A 26,740-nucleotide genomic window follows, 5' to 3' on the forward strand; every position below is an offset into this window, starting at 1 on the left:
CCTATTGTTGATATAGTAAATCACAAATATAAACAAAATAATCAGATTGAGATGGATTATTGGACTCGTTAATGGATAAAGGAAAGCGGAGTCATTTTTATACAGGCATTTACCCTTCTCTAAACAAGAAACTTTCTTATCCTTTTTACATCCAGCATAGGAGAAATAAGTAAACAAATTTACTATTTTAAAGAAAAATTATTTATTTTTAAAGTTATTAATTAAATATTTTATTATCATTTTAAAAATTATTCTTTTATTTATTATATAAAATTTATTAATTTATTAAGAATTCCATGTTTTTGCACATGTAAACTGGGTCTAAAACAACTTTTGATGGTTTTTAGCAAAGCAAATCTATTAGGGTTAACTAGGCTTCTGAGGGGAAAACAATCTGAATCTTTGAACTAAGAATTTAAAAATAAATTCTCAGTGTATGAAAACAGTTAAATCTATAAATCTATACTGAACTCAATTTAGCAAATAAAAATTCAAGAGTATAAAATTTTAGAACTGGGAGATATTTCAGAAGCATACTTGGATAAACACAGCATCTAAAAAAAATTATTAACAATCACAAAGTTACAGTTCTACACCTGCCACCTTAAGTTTATTCTTTACCAGCTAAAAAAAGACTCTTTGCATTACATATTAGAGTTGCAATTGCTCAGTAGTTAGGACAATAAACTGTTACAGTGGAGAACTGAGGCTTGATTCTCAGTAACAGTTTAAAGATTACCCATTTTCATATCAATGGGTACCAGTTTGTCCGTGGAGTAAAGGCAGTATGTATGTGTGTATGCAATGCAAATCCCATTAACACAATCATGCCATTGGTCATGAAATTGTGGAGCCTAAAACCTCCATAACCCTCTAATCTACAATTAGCTTCTGTGGAAATGTCTTTTTTTTGACATTGCATACAATTAGTCATGGTTATACACTGTTTTAATACTTCTCATATAAACAAATCATGCAATTACACTAGCGAAAACAATTAAAGGTAGAAATGTTTTATGTTCAAAAAAAGAACAAAATAAGTAAAGCCTATACACGGATAAGATATCAAATGGTAGCTAGCTAAGCTCTTCACGGACACTTTTGTCACGCAGTGGCTCGCAATGTCGTAAGGCAGTGGGGCAGTGATAGCATTTCTGTGGAGGTTCTTAGTTTGCTTGCCAAAATATATAGCTTAAGGACATTTTGAAACATCATAGCTTAGCCCAATCGTTGTTTTTTTTATTATTATTTCTTAGTTTACCCATTGTTAGTATGGTCAGTTTTCATCGTCTAGACAATGCCACAAGATAGCGGATAGCTGGATGAGACTAGAGGCTGGTCAGTCACAGGCCACAGTTATAGGAAACTAGAAATTTCTAGAAATGTGGTGTCTGCCCCATGGAAACAGTTTATACAGACAGGAACAGTGGTCTGCCAACCTGATCAAAGCTGCAAAAGGGCAACAACAGTGGCTCAAAACCGTTACTTGAGACTTTTAGCCAAAAGGAATAGGTTTGCAGTAGCAATACAACAGTCGTGCAACCTGTATATTGCAACAGGAGCATCCATTTCATAAATAACAGTCGCTCAGAGACTTAATACAGGTGGCCTGTATGCCATGCGCTCTGTAGTCGGCATCCCTTTAACTGTGAATCACAAAAATGACAGTCTAGCATGGGGTTGAGAATACCAGTCTACCTGTTACAGGATTATTGAGGGAAGGTTATCTTCAGCGAGGTGTCAATTCAGTCTGGAAAAAGAATTAAGACTTGTTCTCACTTAGAGAGAATGCGGGAGTCAATATTGACCTTCTAATATTGTCGATGCCACAATGGTTGAGGTGGTCTGATGGTTTAAACAGGCATGACGACTTTTATGTGTTCAACAAAGGTACTCTGACAGGTCAGCGGTACAGGGGCGAGATCCTTGGTCTAAATTTCATCTTCATGGACGATAATGCTTGTCTACACAGAGCTTAGTTGGTGGATTAATACCTCCAATCAAAATATATTAGATTTTAGTGGTTTGTGACGCTCCCTGACCTTAATACATCCAACATGTGTGACACTCCCTTTAATGCTCAATTGCAACTTAATGACCATCAAGGAAAGAGCTCAAGGATGCCTTGGTGCAAGAGAGGTTGTGGTGGCCACAACGATTAATAAGGACCTTAGTAAACAGTATGAAATGCAAAAGTGAGATTTGTGTACCTGTTAGAGGTGATCATACACCCTATTAGACATATCTTTCTCTGCCTAACAAAATGTTGGTCAGTTGTTGTGCTGGACAAGTGACCAGTTTCCTTATTTAGGGTACAGATTGTGCACATTTCTGTTTTTACATATATTGGTCTTATATTGGATATTTTGGCCAGGTTTAATTTTATTTGCTTTGATAGCTTTTTCTTATTGCATAAAAATTTTTTTTTAAAAAACTTTCAAAAAATCATTCGCCCCCTTCAATTGTTTTCACCAGTGTATAACTGCATTTTCACAAATTTTTTTTCTGAAAAAAAAAATGAGAAGTTAATACACATGTTTAATTAAATATTAGTAAATTTATCATGATAAGAGTTTTTTCTAACTACAAATTATATAACTTATAATATAAGGTAAAGAGAGGTAATAGACAGTGTTATGAAAAGATTATAGAACAATACAAGCATGGTTAGTAGTAGATCAAGGTGATTAAAAATATAAGAAGAGCAGGATAGAGAATAGAAGAAAGTGTAAGAAATGTTAGATCTTCATTTGTCAGTGCAACAAAATAATACAAAACAAAATACCTTATCTTGCTTTCTTGATTTGGTTGTGCTGCTAGTAGACATAGTGGTTGTTTTAATACCAGGATGATGTTCAATTGGAGATACTTAAAATAATGAAATAATTATGTAAGATTTCAGAAAACACAACAGAACAATGGATGGAGTATGGTATACTTAAGGATGGGATATACTTAGTGCTAATTAGACAAAAACAAACAACATGAATGAAAGTATATAAATGACATACTTCAGTTTCATTCAATAAGCAAGAACCTTCCTCAGTATCAAAAAATTTGATGTTTAGACACTGAGAAAGGTTCTTGTTTATAGAACTTAAACTATAGTATGTCGATTTATATACTTTCATTTGTGCTTTATTCATAATAATTTTTGCCTTAGTCAAAAATTATGTAATTAAAGTTTTAAACTTAAGAGTTTCAAATACAACTTAACTAATAAGTTTAAAATAATAAATAGAATATAGAGATTGAATGAAACCAGGGAATGAAAATTTTCTCACAAGCATTAATTTTATACCAAAACCTCTAAAAAAAATACTTAAAATCTTTTAGTGAAATTTTTTTAAATTATTTTTAATTAGAAAAATTAGAAAATTGCTCTTTCACTTTAAAAAAAATTGAATTAGAAAAAAAAAATCCAACTTGATACAATTTTAAAAAGATTAATAAGCATTAAAAACAATAAGTTAAATCTCAATTTAATAATATTTAAAAAATTAAGATTATAAATTATTTCATTAAATAATTCTTGACAGACAATTGAGAAGTCACATAATTTAAAAGTAATTTTAAGCTAACGAACTCATCTTATGTCAAAAATAATCCACTGAGCATTTATAAAACTTATTTAAGCTGATTACATTAAAAATTTTATTTCTCGATAGAAAATATATAAGGTCTTCTTATGTTGCTCCTTTTTAAATAAAATTTGGATTCAAGTGACAATATAAATACAGAATGTATCTTTCTATCTAAGTGTGCAAATATATATTACACTTTTATATTGATACAATGTTAGAAAGCACTCCTTTTAGGCGATATAATTGTGCGAGTTGATAAAGAGATATCTATTTTTTCTTTTTTCCAGATATTTATTATTATTATATATATATTTATTTTTTAAAGTAATTTTTTTCTTCTCGTTTTCCATTATTCGGTAAATTTTTCCATGTTTTCTCTATATTTTGAACTTCATTACTACATTATATATATATGAAGTTCCAAGAATATCGTTAATCATTTCCTTATCACAAAAAAAAATAATAAATAAATAAATAAAAAATATTTTAAAAGAAAATACTTCATTAAATTCATAATTATTTCATTAATGAAATGAAAATAATAAACCTTAAAATTTAATAATTTTTAAATCCTTTAAAAAATTTAGTAGCAGTAACAATGATTGTTTAAACTTACTGAATTAAAACACACACTACTACTACTATTACCAGCTAAAAAAAGTATCAATTAAACTACAATAAAATATTTCACAAGATCAATCCATAATTAATAAGAATATTAATTAGAGGAATTTATCTGTAGTAGAATTGTAAGAAATTTATGAGGCTGCTGTCTCCAAAATTGCATACTAAAAGTAATAAAATATAAAACAAAACAGGATCCACGTGAATATATTCTAATTTGAGAAAAAATTCCTCCTAGATTTAAAATGATTAAAGGACAATGTTATGGTAAATGCAATGCGATTACTAAATATTTGAAGGAGTTATTACATCCGCCAGATCCAGCATCATCATCTTCTTCATCCTCTTCTTCATCATCATCATCATCTGGTCCAAATCCAGAGCCTGGAGCATCTTCATCATCAACTCCTATACCAGAAGAGTGATCTAAGTCTCCAAATTCTTCATCCACAGCACTTCCTTCAATATGATCTTCCTGTTGATATACATAAAATTGAAATTTAGAACAATTTCCACAGATTTCTGTGAAAATGGAATCATTATAATTATTTGTCTATTATTTAGCGGCAACTAAAATGTTACTGATGAATAAAATGTTACTGATAAAATTGGCAATAATGAATGTTAAAAAGGACGAGTTACATGAATTGCAAAATTATTAAAGTTAGAGTTTAATTTTTAGATTTGAGGACAAATTCAATTTACATTTAAAATTCCTATCAAATTACTCTTGAAGATTTTCTTTGGTGCTATAACATTATAACACTATGATAAAGTGAGCTACATAGTTATAGTTTAATCGCACAAGATATACTAATGGACTTTTGGCAACAGTTCAGGATTCACCCTTATTGACAATCCAAAGCAATACTGGAGTGTATGTGCATTAAATGAGGGGAGCTAAGTCCTAGTCGAGCACTAGCTCTTCTGCTGAAAAAAGTTTTCGGCCTCAAGCATCTCTTGGGTATACTGTCAAAAGTGACAAGGTTAATAATTAGCAAAAGGAGATTATGCACCCAAGGTATTTGATTGCAAGTTACCTTTTAGAGAGAAAAACATAAACCAACATAAATAGCTTTTGGTAGCATAACGATATGATGCATACATTATTTTGGACTTTGTTGTTGTTGTTACACATCCCCCTGGAGAAAGAAAGCCTAGAGCAGGTCCAGAAGGCCCCGTAGCGTCAGTTCCCATATGTCTGCAGAAAGTCCCGATCAACCAGCAGCTGCTTAAAAGAAGCGCCAAGGCAAAAAAGAAGATCATCAGGACTGGCAGGTTGAGAGCAGGAACAAGGTTGGAAAGTCCTCTCTCCATTTTGAAACCTTAAACACTCAAGATGGACACTACGAAAACTGGCCATGGCCGATTGGAAAGGCTGAGGACCGCAGCATGCTAATGATAGGCCAGGGCGGTTGCTAGCATACCACTGATGAGATGGAGTTCGGCGCCACACTGGAAGCAAACAATGTTTTCCCAGAGAGTGGATGAATATCAGTGGGAGAAAGACGGTTCAAACAGTCCATAGGAAGATCACAGCCATTATTGGCGAGCACATCGGCTATCTCATTGCCATGTACCCCGACATGTGATGGGATCCATTGGAGGCTTATTGGTGTCTTCAGGCCTATCTCAGATAGTAGCTCGTTCAGTGATTTTGGACTTTTCGCCACAGAAAAAATTTAACTCATTGAAACAGCTAAAGCACATTTAATATTTGCTAAATATTGTCTTACTCACATTTGGAAGCACACCCACAATATATACTATCTGGAAGAAAGTGACGGACAACTGTAAAGTTTGGTGGAGGAGGATTGATGGTATGGGGCTGGCCCACTGGTGACGGTATGATGAATGCCGATGGATACTGGGATATTCTCGACGATCATGTCCTTCCTACCTTGTGGGCAACATACGGTATGGATGATTGCTTGTATCAAGAGGGCAACGCAGGATCCCATGTTGCAAGGAGGACTCTTGACTGGTATGTGAACAACAACGTTAAACGCATGGAGTGGCCGGCGCAGAGCCCTGATCTTAACCCAATTGAACATCCCTAGGACGATTTGGACCGTCGGTTGAGGGCCTGCACCCCACTCCCCATAAGCAAGCATGAACTATGGAACTTTCTATTAAACATTTGGAAGGAAATTCCTCTTGCCACTATGGCTAATTTAGTGGAAAGCATGCCCAGAAGGGTTGCAGCTGTGATCACTGCCAAAAGAGGCCCTACCTCCTATTAATTTTAATAAATATGGGTTTATGTCCTTATAGTGTCGTGTTCCGTCACTTTCTTCCAAATAGTGTATTTACCACTTTCAAATTAAGCAGTTATAGAAAAAAATTTATAATTCAGATATTAGACGTAAAATGACTTAAAATTTAGCATAACTTATATAAAATACAGGATGATATGATCGGGACATAAATAATATTTCTTATAATTTTGACCTATATCTGACATAATATATCTTAAGCTCAAAAAATCCTGTCCTTGATATAGATTATAAGTCTTTGAGCTCTGACCTTCATAAATAAGCTTGAGCTTATCTCGAATGTGCACTACACTAGTATAATGGAGATAGGAAAGCAAATGGTGGCAATCATATTTTGGTTTTAATAGCATGTAGATTTTTTTGGTTCTGAAACTGCTGGGTTCCAACAAAACCAATACAACAATTGGAGAAAGAACGAACCCAACAAACAATTCGCTTTTACCACTGGGAATTAAATGCTAACCCGAGCCATGGAAGAGAAAGATTGATGAAAGATGAAAGAACTTTAATAACTCTTTAATAAAATAAACCTAGATAACTCCTTAAAATCAGTATTAGTTTTCAGAAGATTATAAAACTCATAAGCTAGGAATTCAAACTGCGATTTGTCTTATATGCAGATAAGCGTTAAATTTTACCTTATGCAAATATTATCTAAAAAGCATATAAGCTTTATATTTTACCTTAACAATCCTTGAAAACACTACGAGAAGGTAACATCGAAACTAATATTAACATCATTCCTGGTGGCAGATTTTACAGAGTGAATTTCCAGCACCATAATCATAAATCCAAATTTGACTGCAACCGCAATGCAGTCAGACAAAGATTTAGATTGAAAAATTCAGCTTAATTTCGCATACAAGTAGCAAAATTTTCAAATATAAGGTCCTGATACTGTTTCTGTTGTTTTAATTTAAGTTGAATTTTATACAACAATGCTAAAAATATAGATTTTAATCTCTATCAGTAATCAGTATTATCTGTAATCAAGTACCAAGTCAGTTCTTCACAATGTTCAAATTTTTAATTTTATTAGAAAAAGTTTTGAGATGTTCTGAGAGAAAATTTCTGTTTTTTTTTTTTTTTTTTTTTTTTTTTTTTTTAAAGGAAACTTCAATAAAATTTTTTTTGCAGAACCTACTAGAAGGTGTATACTACAGGGCCGATACAGAGTACTAAAAGCCACATCAAAAGACAGCTAAGCAAAAGTCCATTTGACGAATTATTATTTATTTAGGATTAAAAAATAATGATCAGTTTGACATAGAGGTTCCAAAAGTATGTTAGTTTAAACTTGAACATTTGATATGAAATTTTAATCTGCTTGAGATAAAGCTTCCATATCAATAATAAATGTAACATTGGCTATTGATTTTAGCAAATATATTTAAAACCCACACTAGATAATCATAATAAACCTGAATGCGAAAATGAAATTTGTAGATAACTTTTCATCAAAGAAAAGATTTTAACATTAATCCTTATAAAAAGAATTCCTATATGCAGTCTATATTCTAACTCTGTTTTCAATTTAGCTAATTAGCAAATTTTCGAAATATATTGCTAAGCTCTAATACTTATTTACATTTTTAAGTATATTAAGGCCAAATGTACATGGTAAAGTATGTAATGTTATTTAAATGTGTATTGCTTCTTTCAAATTATATACTATAAAAAATCTGTACTACGAACACTTCAAAATATATATGAAAACAAAAATGGCATTATGCAAATACGTCTGATTTTTTTCAAACACTAAAGCTTGTTCAAATACTACCTTTTTTTATCAAAAACTTCTGTCCTGAAAAGTTCATTTAAAAATGCTAAAATAAAAAAGATTAAATGCCGATACATGAAAGACTTGTATACATTAATAGCAAATGTTATATGGAACAAAGAAATAAGATAAAATATGTATTACAATTTATAGAAAAAAAATCATGAAGAAGTATATTTCTTACACTTTCTTCATATTTACATTTAACAATAACATCAACAAACAATAGAATAGTAAGAATAAATTACATAAATTTAAGTTAATGGCTAATCTAACAAATGAACATATTAACAATTTAAATTTAACTTACACCTAAGTAAAAAGGCAAAATTTTGATAAAATTTCTCTTCGATACATTTTCTTATGCTAAAACATAATTATTTATTCTACCACTCAACTCTTAAACAGAATACAAGATATCTTTTATTTTTGACTAACTTAAAATAAATTTTTGTGCTATATGAGAAACCTAACTGATTAAGATGACTGTTAAAATGTTAGAAGCATTTCATTTCAATTTTCTTTCAAATATACAATCTGCATTTGCCCAATTAAAATTTTTCTGATATTAATCAGATAAATATTAATCATGGAATCATGAAAAAATTGGTTAGTACATTTCTGATCTGAATAATAACCAAAAATAAAATGAAAAATACAACATAAGATAGAGTTTTCTATTTTTATTTTACATTAAAAAAATAAGTGCATTAGAGGTTATTTATTTCATTGTTAAAATGTAGAACTAGAAAGAATTTTAAAATGCATAATCTAACATTGTTAACGGAAATTAATCATTGCTATTATAAATAACTGCAAAAAGATATGTTTTAACAAGTGGAGTCACAAAAAAGAAGGGGCTAATTATTTCAATATTGCTATTATAAAAAACTGCAAAAAGATATATTTTAACAAATGGAGTCACAAAAAGGGTTCTATTTCAATACTAGTAACAACATAAAAATATTGATTTACAATGATTCATTACATATAAGAAATTTTAAATGAATAAATGAAAATACAAATTTTAGAAGCTAATTTAATACAACTTGAGGCTATACCACTCACCGGAGAGTCATTCAAGAAATATAGCTCACTGTCTCCTTGTTTAATGTCAGGATCCTAAAAGACAAAAGCACAAAATTAGAAAAGAATTCGATACAATAACAACTTAACTTTTACCAATAAAATAGGTAATGTGTGTTGAATATATACAAATAAAGTAGCAAAGCATAATAATCATTAAATAAAAACGTGAATGGAGCACAAATGAAAGTGCAGAAATGAACATACTTTAGTTTTGGTTCTGTAAACAAGAACTTTCTTAGTGTTTAACACCAAATGTGTTATTTAGAGTTTCAACGCAGTGAAAGGTTCTTGTTTATACAACCGAAAGTATAGTATGTCCATTTCTACACTTTCATTAGCGCTTCATTCACGTTTTTTTCATTTATTTATTTAGTCTATATATCAAAGCATGTGTTATATCTTTTGCATAATAATTATTATAATTTTAGCTATATCACTTAGACTTAAGATGTGAAAAAAGAAACTAAGATGCAAAATTAACTTCTTGAAGTACAGTCATAAATTTAAGATTTAATAGACAACTCAAAATGATTAATAAACAAAATAAATTAGGAAGAAGTTTTAAAAAATGTTAATTTATGAACTCTATTTTTTTTTTATTGAAACAGTACCCTATCACCATAATGAAGGTAGTAGAAACATTTAATAATAAAGTTTAAATTAAATATAAGAAAGTAAAATATGATTTGCACATGAAAATCACTAATAATTATTTTTAAAAAGAAAAAAAGTATAATATTTTGAGTTTGAATGTAGACAGGATTTAATTACTTTTAAACGCTGATCATAGATGGCGCAACATGCGCAAAAGAAACAAATTTGTTTACATTCCCATTTATGGCAGGGATCAGTGATGTATTGCTTAACTGAGAATTATGAGATTTACAATCTTCATATCTATAAACGGTATGAGAAGCAGAATTTTGTTTTAAAGTAATTATTACTAACATTTGTGCAATATAATAATGATCAAAATGGATAATAACATGGTGACGATAAGTCTTGATAAAACAAATTGTGTTATTCTAATTCTTCCTACATAGATAACATTACTATTCGTACATTTTCATTAGTCCGAAAGCAGAAAAACCTGATTATGCATACATTTGTAATGAATATATGGCACATTACATAATAATTATTTTGATAAAATTCTTTCTCTCAATAATAGTAAAGTAAATTTATTATTCCTTTAAAACATCAATATGACACTCATGGACAAAGCTAAATAGTTCAAAATCACAATCAATAAACCAAAATCAATATTAGCAAAAAATTAAGACAGAAATTATAAATAAAATAGAGAAATAAAAATTAATTTTTCGAATAAAAAAAAAAAAAAAAAAAAAAAAAAAAAGAGGCTACTAGTAGGTATTTAAATTACATTATATTAGCATGGAAACTATTTAAATTAACTAGAAAGAAAATATGGTCTACTGCCGTGCAAGTATTAAGTCTTTTATTTATTTATTCCCTAACACATTTAAACTATTCGCTTCCTTCTACCTTTATTCATTAGCTATATCATTAATAGTAGCAGTTCTAAAGAAACATTTTATTACGATGGCTGTGTCCATACCATTCATACTAATAAAGTTAAAAAGCCTTTTTTTTAAAACTTTTAAACGCCTCTAATATTGCTAATATTAAATCACATGTAGAGTAAAATGCATACTAGACTAAATGTAAAAATGAATTATATTTATTATGAATTATAAGTAATCTTTTAAATGAACATGAAAAACAATATATGGACTATTGGTAAATATTTAGGTTAAATTCATTCTCAAAATGTTAAATAACAACGAACAAGAATGTAAACAAAAACATATTGTAAGGATATTTTGAGAGTCTTGGGACGTAATCAATTTAAATGGGAATAATCGCCATATGAAATAATTTTAGACTATATAGAACAATTAAATGACGTCATGGATTAGTATTGTGACAGCTATATGAAGCCCAGTATTTCTTTTGACGCGTTAATCTTAACCCTCTGAGCGGCAGATCCGAGACACCTGAAAACGAACATTGATTTTCAAAAAAAAAAAAAAAAAAAAAAGTTGCCACTAGAACATCACCAAAAAAAAAAGTCAACCAATAAAAAAAATTTAAAAACTAATCTTTTACGGTAATCTTCTATAGGCCAAAATGATATGGTCACTGTCGGCCACAGGACGACTCACACTAAAAAATGGCGTTTTAAAAATTTTTTAACATCGCCAACAGATAGCCACTTTTTTCGTTGAAAATGCACCCCATGTGCATTTTATTATATTCTTTTTAATTAATATAGAATTATTATGAATATTTTATAATATTCTGAAAATTACTTAGTTTCACGCTTGTTTATTATGATTTTTCTTCATTTCAGAATTAAATAGTATAATGTTTACCACATTTTAAGAAATTCATCGGATGTAATACCTTACATTAAAGCAAAACAATATACGCCAGTTCTTTACATGGCTGAAACTAGTAATTTAGATATGGCTGAAAATTTTAATAAAAAGTGGCATTAAATTCTAATGGTATTATATTTTAAGTATGAAATTTCAAACTAAAAAGAAATCCATCAGCCAACATTACAAATTATCACAACTCGTTTTACGACAAACTTTCAGCAATTGTATCTTACATTACAATTTCACATTCTTATAAACTATCTTTAAAAAAAGATGAATAAAAAAAATTGCTATATTATTTATTACGCTAACTTATTTACTGAATACTAGAAGATAAAAAAAAAATTAACCCATTTTGCTAATTTATGAAAGATTTCTAACATTATAAAGTTGCATCAATCGAAACCGTATAATCAAGAAAAGAAAAAAATCAATGAAACTACCAGCACAACGTAGTCAAACCACATCTGTCTTCAGTTAATTAACCTTATTCCGATACCAAGCGAAAGTATAGATCGGCATCTTTTTTACTATAACTTATGAATGAGGTCGTTGAAATACTGGCAACAACATACCGGCGTAGTCAAGAAAAGTAAACAAATAAATAATTTAAATAAAAAAATATAGGCCAAATAAATAAATGCGGGTAATCAAAAGTAAGATTGTTGAAAAAAAAAGTGAAAGTATATCGAATAAAGATTGCAAATATTGTTACTTAGTTACAATAAGAATTTCTAATAGTTCAAAATAAAAGAAAACCACTTTGAGCAAAATTTGCATGGATAAATAAATATTGAAGCAGTTGATAATCAAGCTTTAGGCAGGAAGAAAAAATACTAATAGCTTTTACATAACATTATTTCTTCATTTTTCGAAATTTTATTTCATTATTCTCAGTAGGAAAACAGGGGACAAAGTTTCGTATTTTCTTCTACCCCAATTTTATTTCTGAGAAAGAAAAAACTTTTATTTTCTACTAATATTTTCTTCTCATATTTTATACAGTTATTTAATTTTTACCAATAACATAGAAGGCAAGAGGCCCGAAAAAGAATGAACTTTTCAGCTTTAGGGCCTTGCTAAATTATCAACTAAAATGGTTTAAACATACCTCATTTTCTCATCATTAGTTTGTGATTTCTCTAAATCGAGTTTTGTTTGGGGTTCTAAAAAATGTGGAGTCCACTACTTTCAGGCGACCTTAGGTCATCATTTTTATAATAGAAGTACAAACAAAATTTTATTTATATTTTATAACAGGCCCGTTTTTAAGTTTATGGATATCTATGTTTAACTATAAAACCTTAACATTTTGATCCCAACCCAGAAGACAAAACTCCTGGATTAAGCATTGAGGGAAACTATCTTATTTGTAGAACATTTAGAGGGAAGCAACCAGCCTTTTCGATACATGGTAAAGAAAATTGCGTAAACATCTCGCGATTAGAACGATTGCAAGAGGATTCTAACCTATGATCCGTCTACCACTTGGGATATTGTAAGTCAGCACTGGTCGTAGTGAGCTGGAAGCAGAATTCGATTTAATCAGTCCTTGCTGGGATTCGAACCTGCGATATCTCATAAGGAGGCGATCGCTCTACCTCTCAGCCATTACGGCTCAACGAAACAAAATTATCAAATTTCCAATGATAGTAATAATTCTAAAAAAAAAAATTGAAAAAAAGAAAGAAAAAAAGAAAAATTATCACTTTATTGGGAGTTCTGGAAATACGGGATAGACCCTGCTTTCAGGAAATAAATAGTGTCAGCTACTTCTGCTGAATACGAACGAACCACTAAACGAAATAAGCATTATTCTGAAAATAGAATTCTGTCCTTATAAGGAATATCAGAGTGAAATTTTGTTGTCTAAAGAAGGTTGAGCTAATAAGGAGAAACATTTTTAGAGAACAAATAAATGTGTGCGGCATTAATGAACATGCTGCTTTATTAAAAACGCAAGCTATTATTCAAACCTGGTGTAGTGTTTGCAACACGCATTAGAGATAATAATTCTTCAAAGTTAATATGCATATATATCGTCTTATTAAGAATGTATACATCGTCTTATTAAGCGGAATCTATTTAAACACAAGCCAACAGTAGGATGACAAATATTTCTCTTCGAGAGAAATATAATAAAACCACCACTATCATTGAGTAATGAAGTTTTGTTCTCAAACTAATTTCTTTTATGTATACTATCAAAAACTATGTCTTTACTTAAAAACGTACAAAATAAGTATTATTTTGCAACACGAAACACCATTCGTAGTTAAACAGAATTTCTTTAAATTTATAAAACAGAATTTATGAACAGAATTTATAAAAAATCTAGTGAGTATCTTGGGGTTCTTTATCAATAACATTAAGCTCTTACTCGCTCACTTTTTATTTATAAAATCAGCAACAGTTTGACTATCTTTTAATATTAATATTAATTATTTCATAAATTACTCTAGATGACCAATTGTGAAACTAAACCCCCAACACTGTAAAAAAAAAAAATGGATACTCAAATCTGACGAAACTACTTCCTGGCTTATGCTCCGAGCGAACATTGTCAAATTGACGAATCACCACTTTTTCAACGAAATGAATTTCGTCAAAAGTAAAGAAATGTTTCGTCTTTCTATTTAATTTTTCAAGGAAAGAAAAACGGATGGCATTGTTTTTCACTTTTTTGTGGGCACAATATATGATTCCGATAGACCGATTGTTCCAGTTTTAAAATAGCGGCTGACGGACCGCCATAAAATAAAAAATAAAGCTAAATTTACATTTTGTAAAAAGTTCGTTCGTTAAATTGCCATAATTCACTATTGTACAGCCATAAAATTAGCGATTTTACAATAAAGAAAAGTTTTATCATGGCTGCGGTAATTCCAAATTCCTTTTAACAAAGCGCTTGTTAGCTAGGTTTCATATTGAATCGCTTTTTTTACTGATTGACCTGAACCTTATCTGAATATTTAAGTGATACAGCTTTGGTGTAATGCAAATAGTTTTCAATTCTAGAGAGAGACACTTAATCCGAATGGCACGCAGATATCATAAATTTTCAGACTGTCTAAGCTTTAATTGTTACTGAAACTCTTTTCCTATCCCCCCCCCATCTGAGACAGTTGCAGTTATGTGTTGCGGTTTCTTTAAAATCAACATAGCGAAAAAAGTGAAAATCAACATAGTAAAGGAAAAATCTCATTTTGAAAAGGGGAAAATTAAGCACTTTTTAAAAACACCCAATGAAAAAAAGCACCTTTAAAGGCTTTTAAAAAACGAAAATCGAAAATAAGCACCTTTAAGCACTTTTTAAAAACGCTACGCACACTGTAATGTAGACAACATAAATTTCAACGATAAAAATTTACGTTTCTATAAGTTTTAATCTTTGTTTCGTATTTACCATACACAGAACAATCAAAGAAATTTACCGAAAAAAACAAATATCATTAGAAATACGCCAAACTTTTACAGGAAAAACTATTAGTTAAATTTCAAAGATATATTTTGACGTTTATACCTTGTATTATTTTATTTCATTCAATTCCAACCAATAAAAAATAATTCGACCGCGAGCATAGGTCATAAAACTCACACTAATAATTTTCCACAACAGCAATAATATAAAATTACAAGCTTTTCCCTCGAAGTTCATTAGTATTGATTAAACCGTCTGGGAAGTTCCAATTCCCTAATGGAACAAGAATCTCAACCACCCCATAAAAATACCAGCCAATCCAAGCTTTAGTGAGGGACTTTCACCTGCCTCGGTGAAATTACCAAATAGAATTTCGTAAAAGAATGCACCCCCAATTCTTTCACCACTTCATCACTCTAAGTGATGTTCGACAAGAATTATCAGCTGAAATGTTTTCTTAATCTATGATTCATGGCGAAAGAATCCATCAGAATAGGATTCGGGGATTCGCGACAAAAGAAAACATCATATTCACCGAAAAAGGTAACCTTCCAAAATTAGGAGAGGAAGTAAAAAGAAGTGGTGTTCATTGTCCACACATACACCACTCACCAAAATTGCTCCGTGGCAATTTCCTGGAATTAAAAGACATGGGTTGGGGGAAGAGATTGAAACAGAACATGATATTCATCCACGAAATTCACTGAATGCCTTTTTTAACCATCCTTCATCATCTGTGGATTTTTCCTTCCCTCCCTTTTCCTGGCAAACCCTCAACTTATAATATATCCGGGGGTTATCCGGCATGATTCACGATGAGTCCCCGCTCCTAAACGACCATTAAAGTTGCTAATAAATGTCATTCTCTTGAAGGGAATCAGAGAAGAAACATCTTTATGCCATCAATTTACATTGAAATAAAGGGAACATTGAATTTTTTGATATGTTATTTTACATAATAATGGCGATCAACTAATTCTTAGTCTACCATTTAAGTGAAGCTTTGATATTATCAAAGCAATTGCAATCTATCCAATATATATTGCATCACACAGGTTTTCTTGATTCTGTGAATAAAAAGAATTCTGTGAAACATATGTGATTGTGACGTCAATTTTTGAGATAGGTTCTGATTTTAAGATAGAAATTCTGAGACGGATGGTAAGGGCTTCGTTTAAGAACGAAAAACGGTTTTTCAAATCATTTTAATTAGACCTCAAATAAACAAGTTTGTGTTGATTTGAAACAAAGAGTACATAAACTGAAAAAACAACAATTGGTATTGTTTCAGTAGTAAGAGCTTTGTTTTTAGTGTATTTTAGGGATAAGTCATTTGTTTAATACACACTGAGTACTAGGCCATATTAAAATTAGCATCTACATCATTGTAACTACATCATTAGAATGACAAAATGGATTTTGAGGTTAAGAACTGTATTGTGCCTGGGAAATTATTAAATACAATGCAATAATTACTTGTAAATAAAACAATGTTTCAAAATCTTTTTATTACTTTGTTATCATTGATTATATTATTATAATAGTAAAAGAGAGATGTAGTTCTAGTTAAGAGAACATCTTTAACTCTGAAAATATTAATAGATTAAGTTTTAAATTTAAAAAAAAAAATTAAAATTTAATTTATTAGGGCTTTTTTAAAGCTAAAATGAAAGTCATTTATATTAAAGAAAATATTTCATGTTATAAGCCAGCTTTGCCCAGATTGAATCAGAACTAATAACCAGCTTAGCAGACAGTTTCAACCATTATTTACAAAGAGGGTTAGCAACCTAACTTCAGAAACATTGTTTTTGTGAAAGTCTAATCTAAATTATATTGAGACAGCCTCATATATGCAGCAGTTAAGTAACTGATCTAGTTTAGCTCAACAACTAGCCGTGTGTGGAACAACCAATCGCGGTAAGTGTTAGAAGAGAACTAAGCAACTAATAAAACATTAATTTAAAACTTTTTTTTTTTTTTCAGAACAAGAGAAATATCCCGATTTAATACGATACCCACAAACTGGTAAGCTGTTAGAAATTTTAAACTGTGGTAAACAATATCGTTCTAATTTTCTGCTAACTTAATATAGTGAACCAAACGATAGAACTTCCTAAACTTAATTGCTTGATGATATTATGATTCATCTTGGAATGAAAAAATAGCTCATTTTGAAACTTTCCAAGGATTGCAACGAATTTGCACCTTAATATTATTCAAGGTACCGATATTATTTAACTTTGAACCTATTTTTTGGATAGTATTACACGTTAATTCTATTTCTTTTATAAATTTTCATAAATTGAAATGCAATTGTCTGTCTGGAGTAAAAATAACTATCACTACCTTAAAGTAAAACACTATTTTTTATTGTTTATTGATTATTATTTATTGATAATTATTTTATGTGACACAAAAAACAATTAAACAATAAATTAAAATAAAGAACAATTAAATAATAAATTAAAATCATACCAAGAAAATTATTAATAATATCTCTGAACAAATTAGACGAAGTGAAAAAAACACGGCAGATTTTTTACAAGAGTAAAAGTTTTGATTTTATACACACAATTTTAAAGAGGTGGTGGGGAAATATATTCAGAATTTTCTCAACACAGTTGTAGTCAGAAAGAAAATACATCTTTTTTTAAAAGAAAATACGAAATTTCACGCACTGTTTTTGAAGCTTTCGGAAATGCACACGCATGGGGATAAGAAAGGCAAATAGGAAACTGTGATCTATTTTGGAATGCAAACTTGCAAGCGCAACATCTGCTACGAGAAAAATAAATACTCGCAGAAACAGAACAACTAGATTTATTCTATGAATATAAAGGACAAAATATAGATAGTACCAAAAAAAATCAAAACTATTTCGATTTAAACTTTTAAGATCTTTACATCTGGAGAATTTTTCATTTCTTCTTTTTACTTCTGCGAACTCACATTTTATATTATAATTTTAATTAACATTTTTTTATTTTAACTTATTGAGTTAATTTTATTCGAGTTAAATTAATTGGAATATCGTAATGCATGACGACTGGAAACATATTAATGGGAAATTTCACTAGCTGTTGCAAGCAGAGCTGGACAAATCGGTGAGTTGTGTCCATAAGTGCGTCCTTGCGATTTTTTTTTTTTTTTTTTTGAAGGCTACATATCGCCATTCGTCATATGAAATGCTATTTGAGGAATATTATTCTATTTTACCACGTTTATATCAACTTGCCTTCGTGTAGGTCTGTTAGGGTGGAATTTTGTAATAGATTTTAAACTAACTTCCCGACTAGCTAAAGACTTCAAATTTGGCACATAGTTCAAAATGGATGACTATGCATGAAAATGAAGAGAAAAAAGACATACAAAGTAAAATAAAATTAAAGAAAAATTAATATTTTTGCGATTGTCTTTTGTTGTCGATTCGATTATTTCAAATTAGTGTCACATGTCAGATGAAAAAGTTTTGTGTACAGTGAGTAAAAAAATTGAGATTTTGGGAGTTTTTTTAAAAAAAAAAAAAAAAAAAAAAAAAAAAATAAATAAATTTAAAAACCACGTTTTTGTAGTGGAGAATAATTAAAAAACAAAAATTTGAAAAACGAAAAACGTGAAGCACATGAAATACATAACAGTACATATACACATTTTCGAACTCATACACATGCACAACCACATACACAAACATATTCTACATTCAGATACAATTTCAGATATACATACACGTATCCTCATGAGCACACATACTGTTACTGTTATGTATTTCCTGCGCCCCATGTTTTTCGTTTTTCAAATTTTGTTATTATTCTCCACTATAAAAACGTGATTTTTAAAAATACTCTTTTGATTTTGATTTTCATAACTGCTGTGAGTTTGCAACAGTTACTCATGACTGTTAGGACAAGTTTAACCTTTCTAAAGCTAGCGCTGTCTATGCTTATTCTGAAAAGAGCACGAAACGTCAATATGGAGAAAAGCTACAGCTTTGTGGAAATAAAAAGCGTTGTGATTTAATTTTTTACTATTTAAAAACTTACTCTATCTAATGCTGCATTATACGGGCTCATAAAATTTTGCAAAAACTGAGAAAAAGGCAGTGAGTTTTATAATTTTCATCTAGGTAGAAAAATATCGCTAAATTGACCATTTTTTTAAAAATAATTTAATAACGTTACTTATTCGTCTTACATCCCAGATTATTCTTCCCAAGATGATATAGATAGTTAATCAAGTGTGGCTTTTTTATGTTTCTTGGTGGCAGAGCTTCGAAAAAAGCATGTTAACCGCAACTCACCAAATCCATGTTTTGCGAAGTCATTTTGCGAATGCAATGTATTGAAAGTTCCGGGACACCATAAATGAAAAACTTAAGCAGTCACTCAATAGAACATGTAAAAGTGGTCTGTAATCTTAGCATATTCGAACAAGTCGTGGCGACTCAAGGAATATAGTGCTCGCCTCCCTATGACATCACCTGGGTTCGAATTCTAGCGATGGCTGGTCACTTGGTTCGCATCGACCACAGTGCTGACGTAAAATATTCCCAATGGTAGACGGATCCTGGGTTAGAGTCTAATTACTGTTAAGCTAGCCGTGTGAGGTTTTCCTTTCCATGAAAAGCAAATGCTGGTTAGTTCCATAAAAAAAAAATCTCCACACAGACGAGTTTCTAACAATACTCGATCCAGGAGTTCCCTTGTCTTTTGGTTGGTTTCAAAATTACAAAACTACGGAATAGGGTGGCGTGGATAGCTCAACGCCGGTTGTAAAATAAAATCTATACATTCAAAATAAATAAACATTACAAGGAACTATTTTTTACATAAAATTTGATTCGGTCTTACAACATTTATTACAACAAAAATGTAAATACAGCTGTAAAAACGACGAAAAATAAACTTTGGGAAGAAAAAAAAAAGAGAAATTAAGAGAGATAGACAAAATGGTGCGATAGATATAGAAATTTAAAACTCTTCGCCATGAGAACCAGGAAGGCATAAAAAAAAACCCTAGTCATAATGTCAGCTGTGGCACATACACGACAGTGACATTGAAATGGCCGAGTATTACCATAATCGTCATGTAGCAATCTTCATAAGCGCCTGCTTATTCACAAGGAAAAGAGACACACTAGGAAGAAAAATAAATAAAAATTACACCATAAAGACGTCTTAACGTCAGACTGATATCGTAAGACATAAAAATAAAAGATACAGTACTTCCTTCGACATTCAAAATGGAACATTTAAGGAAACAGGATAATATATTAGATTATAATACTAGAACAACTTTCTCAAATTGGAAAAGTAAAAAAAAAAAAAAAACATTCAATTCTTCTGCGATAACGTATGAGATCAAGTTATTCAACAAGAATTAGAAAGATCTTTATGCAGAAATGAAACTAAATTCAATCAATAACCGTGTTTTTTTTTTTTAAAAAAAGTTTACTTCATGAATTTTTATTCACTCAGTCGACAGTTTTGAATAATGAATTAGCTTTCGATGTTCAAAACTATTCTAGCATAATGTAATAGGAGTCTCACCCTACCCCCCTCCGAAAAAATGGGAACTGTTCTTGAAAAAAAAAAAAAAAAGGCAAAATCCGCAAACTTGTATGGTTTCTATTGTTGTTGATTTAAATATGGTCAGAATAAAAAATCATTGTAACCTCCCAAAAATCTTCAATTCAGTTCAGACAAGTCTCTAATTTTCCGATACCTTAAAAAAGGAAACGGAACTTTTCTGATATCTGTAGAAAAATAAAATAAAAAAATTTCAAAAAAAAAAAAAAAAAAAGCTTTAGAATAGCTGTCGCAAAAAGACAAAATTTGGTCTTAGCTCAATGACTGGCATTGCGCAAAAACGAATCATACTGCTGCCAAAAGCGAACATTAAGCCAATTTATCGAAGAAAAAAAATTGATTCGTTCAATTATAAGAATTGAAAAAGTAACAGTTAAATGTTAATTTCATACGGTGAAAAAGAAATATTACGATTGGGTGAAATTGGAATTTTATTCTGTGAATTAAAAATTCTCCCCCCCCCCCAAAAAAAATAAAAAAATTTATATATAAGCTCACGGTGCCTTAGAATTGTAGATTATTGATCAGGAATTTCTTAACAGAAAATAAAAGTATTATTAGCTTTTTTTTTCCAATTAATTGCTCGCGATTTTTCAAATAAATTGCGGATTTTTAAAAAAGGAAAAGTTTTGGAACTTGTACATAGGATGCATTATCATACCATACAGATCGTATCCCTTACTATACAGTTCAGCCGGTCTGAACCTTAGTTTAAATGAGATTGAACATATAATTTCATTTTATAACCGTCGCCGAACAGCCGACGACTACCAATGTTCAACTCCGTAGCCTTGCAATTTTGAACCCAATCCAGAAGACAAGGGAACTCCTGGATCAAGTATTGGGAGATATATTTATTTTGCCTTCGTGGAGGACTTTTTGATGGAATTAAACAGCATTTACGTTACGTGGAGAGGAAAACGAAAACCTCCCCTGGTTTGTCTGACGGCAAGAAAACTAACCAATGATCCGTCTACCACCGAGGACATTGCACGTCAGCACTGTGGTCGGTACGAGCCGGGTGCGGAATTCGTATCGACCAGCCATCGTTGGAATTCGAACCTGGGTCACCTCATTAGAAGAGGAACGCTCTATCCCCTAAGCCAGTGTTTCCCAAACTTATAACTTTTGTGTACCCTTTCCAAATTCTTCGTAACGCTGTGAACCCCAATAAAAAAATTAATGTATTTTTTACTATAAAAAAAATTGCAAAAAAAGTTAAAAATTACAACTAGTTTTTGACAATACTAATTATTAACTGTTAACTCAGCAAAAAATAGCCAATAGAAAAATACTCCATTGTAAATTTTCATGGACAGCTTTGTTTTTAAATAAAAAGTTTTTGAAATGTTTTTTTTTTGTTGTAAGATATCGCATAAGAACGCGTACCCCCTCTAAACTGTTCCCGTAACCCTAGGGGTACGCGTACCACACTTTGGGAAACACTGCCCTAAGCCACCACAGCTCTTAACATATAATTTGTTACAATTAGAGTTGTATTTGTACCAATTGAATCAAAAGCTTTTCTTTTTTAGTATGAATCTTCCATGGTCAACAACGCTGACATAAAATCATCGCCAGTACTTAACACGCAAGGAAAAAATATAACTACAGTTAGACTAATCGTGAATCGTACAAAATTAATTTTAATTTAATTCAAAGATGCATTAATCTCGCAAAAACTTCATAATATAAACATGTTTAAACCAATGCTTGATTGGGATGCTTACCTTTTGAGTTAGGTTAATAAAAGACTACGAAAATTAACGAAGTGATGTAAATTTACAGTGACTTGCACAGTGAATAAGGGTCATCAGGGGTCTGTCCAGACATTTTGTGAAAGGTCCGTTCTTTGTGAAAAAATTACTCACATTCTTTCAACCAGGGCCCGCTTTTATGAATTTGTGCAAATAGGGTCCGTTATTGCAAAAAAAAACTTTTTCAATGAGTTTTTAAATTGTTAAGACATACAAGATTATGCTCAACACTGTTAAATTATAATTAAAAAAAATAAATTTTAAAAAATAAACAATAATTGCTGCTTCTAAATTAGAGATGCAACATACAAATATTTGGTATTTAGCCTATACTGCTGAACGCAGAACATTAATTTCGGACGAATAATGGAAGAATCGTCTGCCGAAGACAAAACTTAATTCGCTTACATCCATCTTTCTTGTTTTCTGCCCTGGAAGTGGTTTATTCGATTAACAAAATAATAATGAAGATAAACAAGTTTGTGAAGGGTCCGATTAAAAGAAAAATCATTTTGTGAAGAGTCCGTTTTTACGAAAAGATATTTTGTGAAGGGTCCATTAACGGACCCAAATTTCTTCTGTATACTTTTTTGAACACTGAAGTTCCGAAAACTTTTCACTGTAGAAAATTCTAAACCTGTGCATTTCAATATTAATTTGAAATTGCAAACAGTTCACATATTTTTCTTAATCACACTATTCTAAATTTCAGTTGTTGAGAAAAGTAACTGTTGTAAGTTTTGTTTTAAAGTCTTTCCCACCAGAGGGCTAAAACAATGTGTTGTAAAACAATATGAAATAGTACTGAACGCCGGATGTAAAGCATCGGCTTCGATGAAGATAATTTTGTGAGAATTTTTTTGATAATTCGGTGAGAATTCACACGATTAGCCATATGATGCTCACTACGTGCTCTTGCGAGACGAAGCCTATCAATTAAAACGTATTAGCGTTTTATATAATATAGAATAGCCATATGATGCTCACTACGTGCTCTTGCGCGCCGAAGTCTATCAAATAAAAATGAAAACTGTTGCCAACGCGAGAGAAGAAATATCATCGGTTTTATTGATACATACGTACGTGTTAGCGTTTTATATAATATAGATTTCTGTACGAACTTCAGAAGAAAAATAAAGAAAAAAATTTAAATTACATAACATCACAAAATTTTTTTTAAAAAAATAGATCACAAAGAAAAACACAAAACTAATCAACTTCTAACGTAACACGTCAAAGCACTCAGACAAGTGTAAATTTCAATATTTGTTTAGCAGTCTTACTCACAGCATTCTTACGTTCGAAAGTATGCAATTCAACTGAACTAATAGACGTCAGAAGAAACAAAAATTGAATATTTAAAGAACGACGTAATTCTCAGGATTAACGGAGGTAGGGTAACTTTCACAAAATAAATTCAAAAATTCAAGGCCATTCAGTAACAATAGGAATTAATAAATTAACAGCTTCAACTAAAAGAAAAGAACACCCAACTTTCTAAAAAGAGGAAAAAATATTTTTCCTCTAATAAAGAAAAAGTACGTCATATACTTCTTAATAAGTAATCAAGATAGCAACTGATAACTTTTTTCTGATCCATTAGAAGTATAAAAGTAATTCTTAGTAACGCTTTCTGTGAAGTAATTACAAAGAAAATAATTTTGCATCAGTATAGGATCAAGAGCTTTTAGTTCTTTTTACAAAGTCTCTTTTCTAAGATAGCTTAGCCATTTTTCATTTGAGGAAACAAGAACAATAATTAACGTTTGGCTCTCAAAACTTTTTTTCTTCTTTTCTATCAAAACGAACGAAAGCAGAAAAGGGGGGGGGGATGGATAAGAAACACAATTCCGTATCTTTTTTATTGTTTTTTGCAATATCACTTCATAAAATAGAGTTTGTATTAATGCGCCCCATTTAGCTTTGTTTTAAGAAAACGATCAAGTTTTTACGATTGAAAAAGTGAATGTAATTTCCGTTTTCAAGATTATTAATGAGTATTTAATTTTCAATCGATTTAACTAAATGATGATGAAAACACTGAAAGATCTACTTGGAAAAAAAAAATTTAATTCAGAATATTTGTTAAATGTACCATTTAGGAAAGAAAAAAAAAAAAAAAAAAAAAAAAAAAAAAAAAAAAAAAAAAAAAAACAAGAATTTTTTTTTCTACCCAAAATATCAAAATGCTAACAAATTATGGCGGAATTACTTCCTAACTGTCTCAAGTTATTTGAATTTTCATATTTTGAAAAAAGGTTCAGCATTTGAAGCTTCATGGTTTACTCTTAGTTTATTGGAACTCAAATAGTTTTTTTTTTTTTTTTTTTTACACACTTTAAATTTTAAATAAATTTAAACTACCACCCTTTATGGCTTATTCAATTTGAATTGCTTAAAGTAATCCCAAGTAACTCAAGCGATACTATATAACTTCATTAAAAACTTCATTCCCTTTAAAAAAATATACATAACAGTCGACATGTTTCAAGAGCTCAAAAAAAAAACAAGCACCCATTTTCAAGACTTGCGAGACGTGAATGAGAAGAAAAAAAAGTGATTTGAAATAAATCGTAAAGTTGCCAACGAAAAATGGAAATTGATGACTTCTCGTATTCTTGATAACTATTACATATCAATAGATAAGCTATTACATATCTATTACATATCATGCGCATAAATTCAATTTCGACAATGGCAAAATTGTTTCCACCCCAGTCACATCAGCTCATCTTGATGCCCAGGAATCTTGTTTTACTCACATAAATGCAGATTCCCTAGTTAGCGACGTTAGTTCCTTGCCACCTCTTCATAGCGTATGAAAATGCATTTTACCTTGATTTGCCCCTTTCAGCCACTTTGTTTGTTTTGTTGTTTCATCCTGTTTCTCTCTCAGCTACTTTGGTTTTTCTAGTTTTGCTTTTCACACCTTTATTTTTCCATTAGTAACTTTTTGCTTTATATTTCAGTTCACGACTGACAAGTCTTGACAAGCCACCTTAAAAAACTTTTGTTCTAATGATTGGATTTTTAAACTAAGTACCAAACTTAATGGTATAAAAGGGTGCCCTCAAATATATTAAACAGATTTTACCATTAAGAAAGTTACAGAAACAGACAAAAACGTATTTTCCCTGAATAATTCTGGGTAAAGGTAATTTCACCTAAAAATAGTTTTTATAGTTAATTATTTTTTATTATTTTTCCTTCAGTTTCCATAAGTTTGTACTCAAAAATCACTGAAAAATTTTAGAGTTGCTGGAAGCATTTATTATTATAATTATATTATTGTTATTATTATATTATTGTTATCATTAAATTATTGTTATTATTATATTATTGCTATTATTAAATTATTGTTATCATTAAATTATTGTTATTATTATATTATTGCTATTATTAAATTATTGTTATCATTAAATTATTGTTATTATTATATTATTGCTATTATTATATTATTGCTATTATTAAATTATTGCTATTATTATATTATTGTTAGTATTATATTATTACATTTCAAAATGAGGCAAATTCGGAAAGATAATTCTAGTTTACACGATCTAATAACAATGAAGCTAAGAGTTTTTATTTTAGAGATATTTTTGACAGCTTCTCAATTAATAAACTATGTCCCATTATTAAGACATACAAAACAAATTAATCCTTACGCTTATTGGCCCTCTAACTATACTTAACAATAAATGTTTATAATGAATACACATAACATCACGCTTCATAGCATATATATATATATATATATATATATATATATATATATATATATATATATATATATATATATATATATATATATATATATATATATATATATATATATATATATACAGTAAAAAAAAAACAGTTTCAGCAATCTCTTCAAATTAAATTTATCCTTCATAATTTTAGCTAACGCAGAAGATCATTTAATTACTTAAGACATCGGGTGAATTCAAAACAAATTATCTTAACGCTTCCTTTATGAAACTGATAAGAACAAAACTTGCACAGCAGAATGATTCCGGAAAAGGAAGAAAAGAAAAAAAAATCAGCGAATAGAAAACACAATTAAAGATTGTTGTCGTAACAGAGAGACACGTCATATTAGCAATAGCCTGAAAATATGGCAATTTGTTTAAGATTTTGAGATTAATTATTCTAAGGAAGAGAGTAATATAATCAGAGAGGATTTTGTTTTAAAGGAAAGACTTCCATTAAC

At 30.1% G+C, this 26,740-nt stretch overlaps 1 protein-coding gene across 1 annotated transcript in view; it reads right to left on the bottom strand.

The window, feature by feature from the left end:
- LOC107455364 (uncharacterized) overlaps window positions 1-26,740 on the bottom strand; it is a 264,892-nt gene that overhangs the window by 15,067 nt on the left and 223,085 nt on the right. The window contains exons 2-4 of the mRNA XM_016072899.5: window positions 9,333-9,386; window positions 4,518-4,683; window positions 2,786-2,868 (exon numbers count right to left, since the gene is read on the bottom strand). Coding sequence (XP_015928385.1) covers window positions 2,786-2,868; window positions 4,518-4,683; window positions 9,333-9,386 — 303 coding nt within the window. The remainder of the gene's footprint in view (window positions 1-2,785; window positions 2,869-4,517; window positions 4,684-9,332; window positions 9,387-26,740) is intronic.

The sequence above is a fragment of the Parasteatoda tepidariorum genome, chromosome 5, assembly GCF_982258835.1.
Source record: "Parasteatoda tepidariorum strain Cologne lab strain chromosome 5, Ptep-v5.0, whole genome shotgun sequence".
Classification (NCBI taxonomy): domain Eukaryota; kingdom Metazoa; phylum Arthropoda; class Arachnida; order Araneae; family Theridiidae; genus Parasteatoda; species Parasteatoda tepidariorum.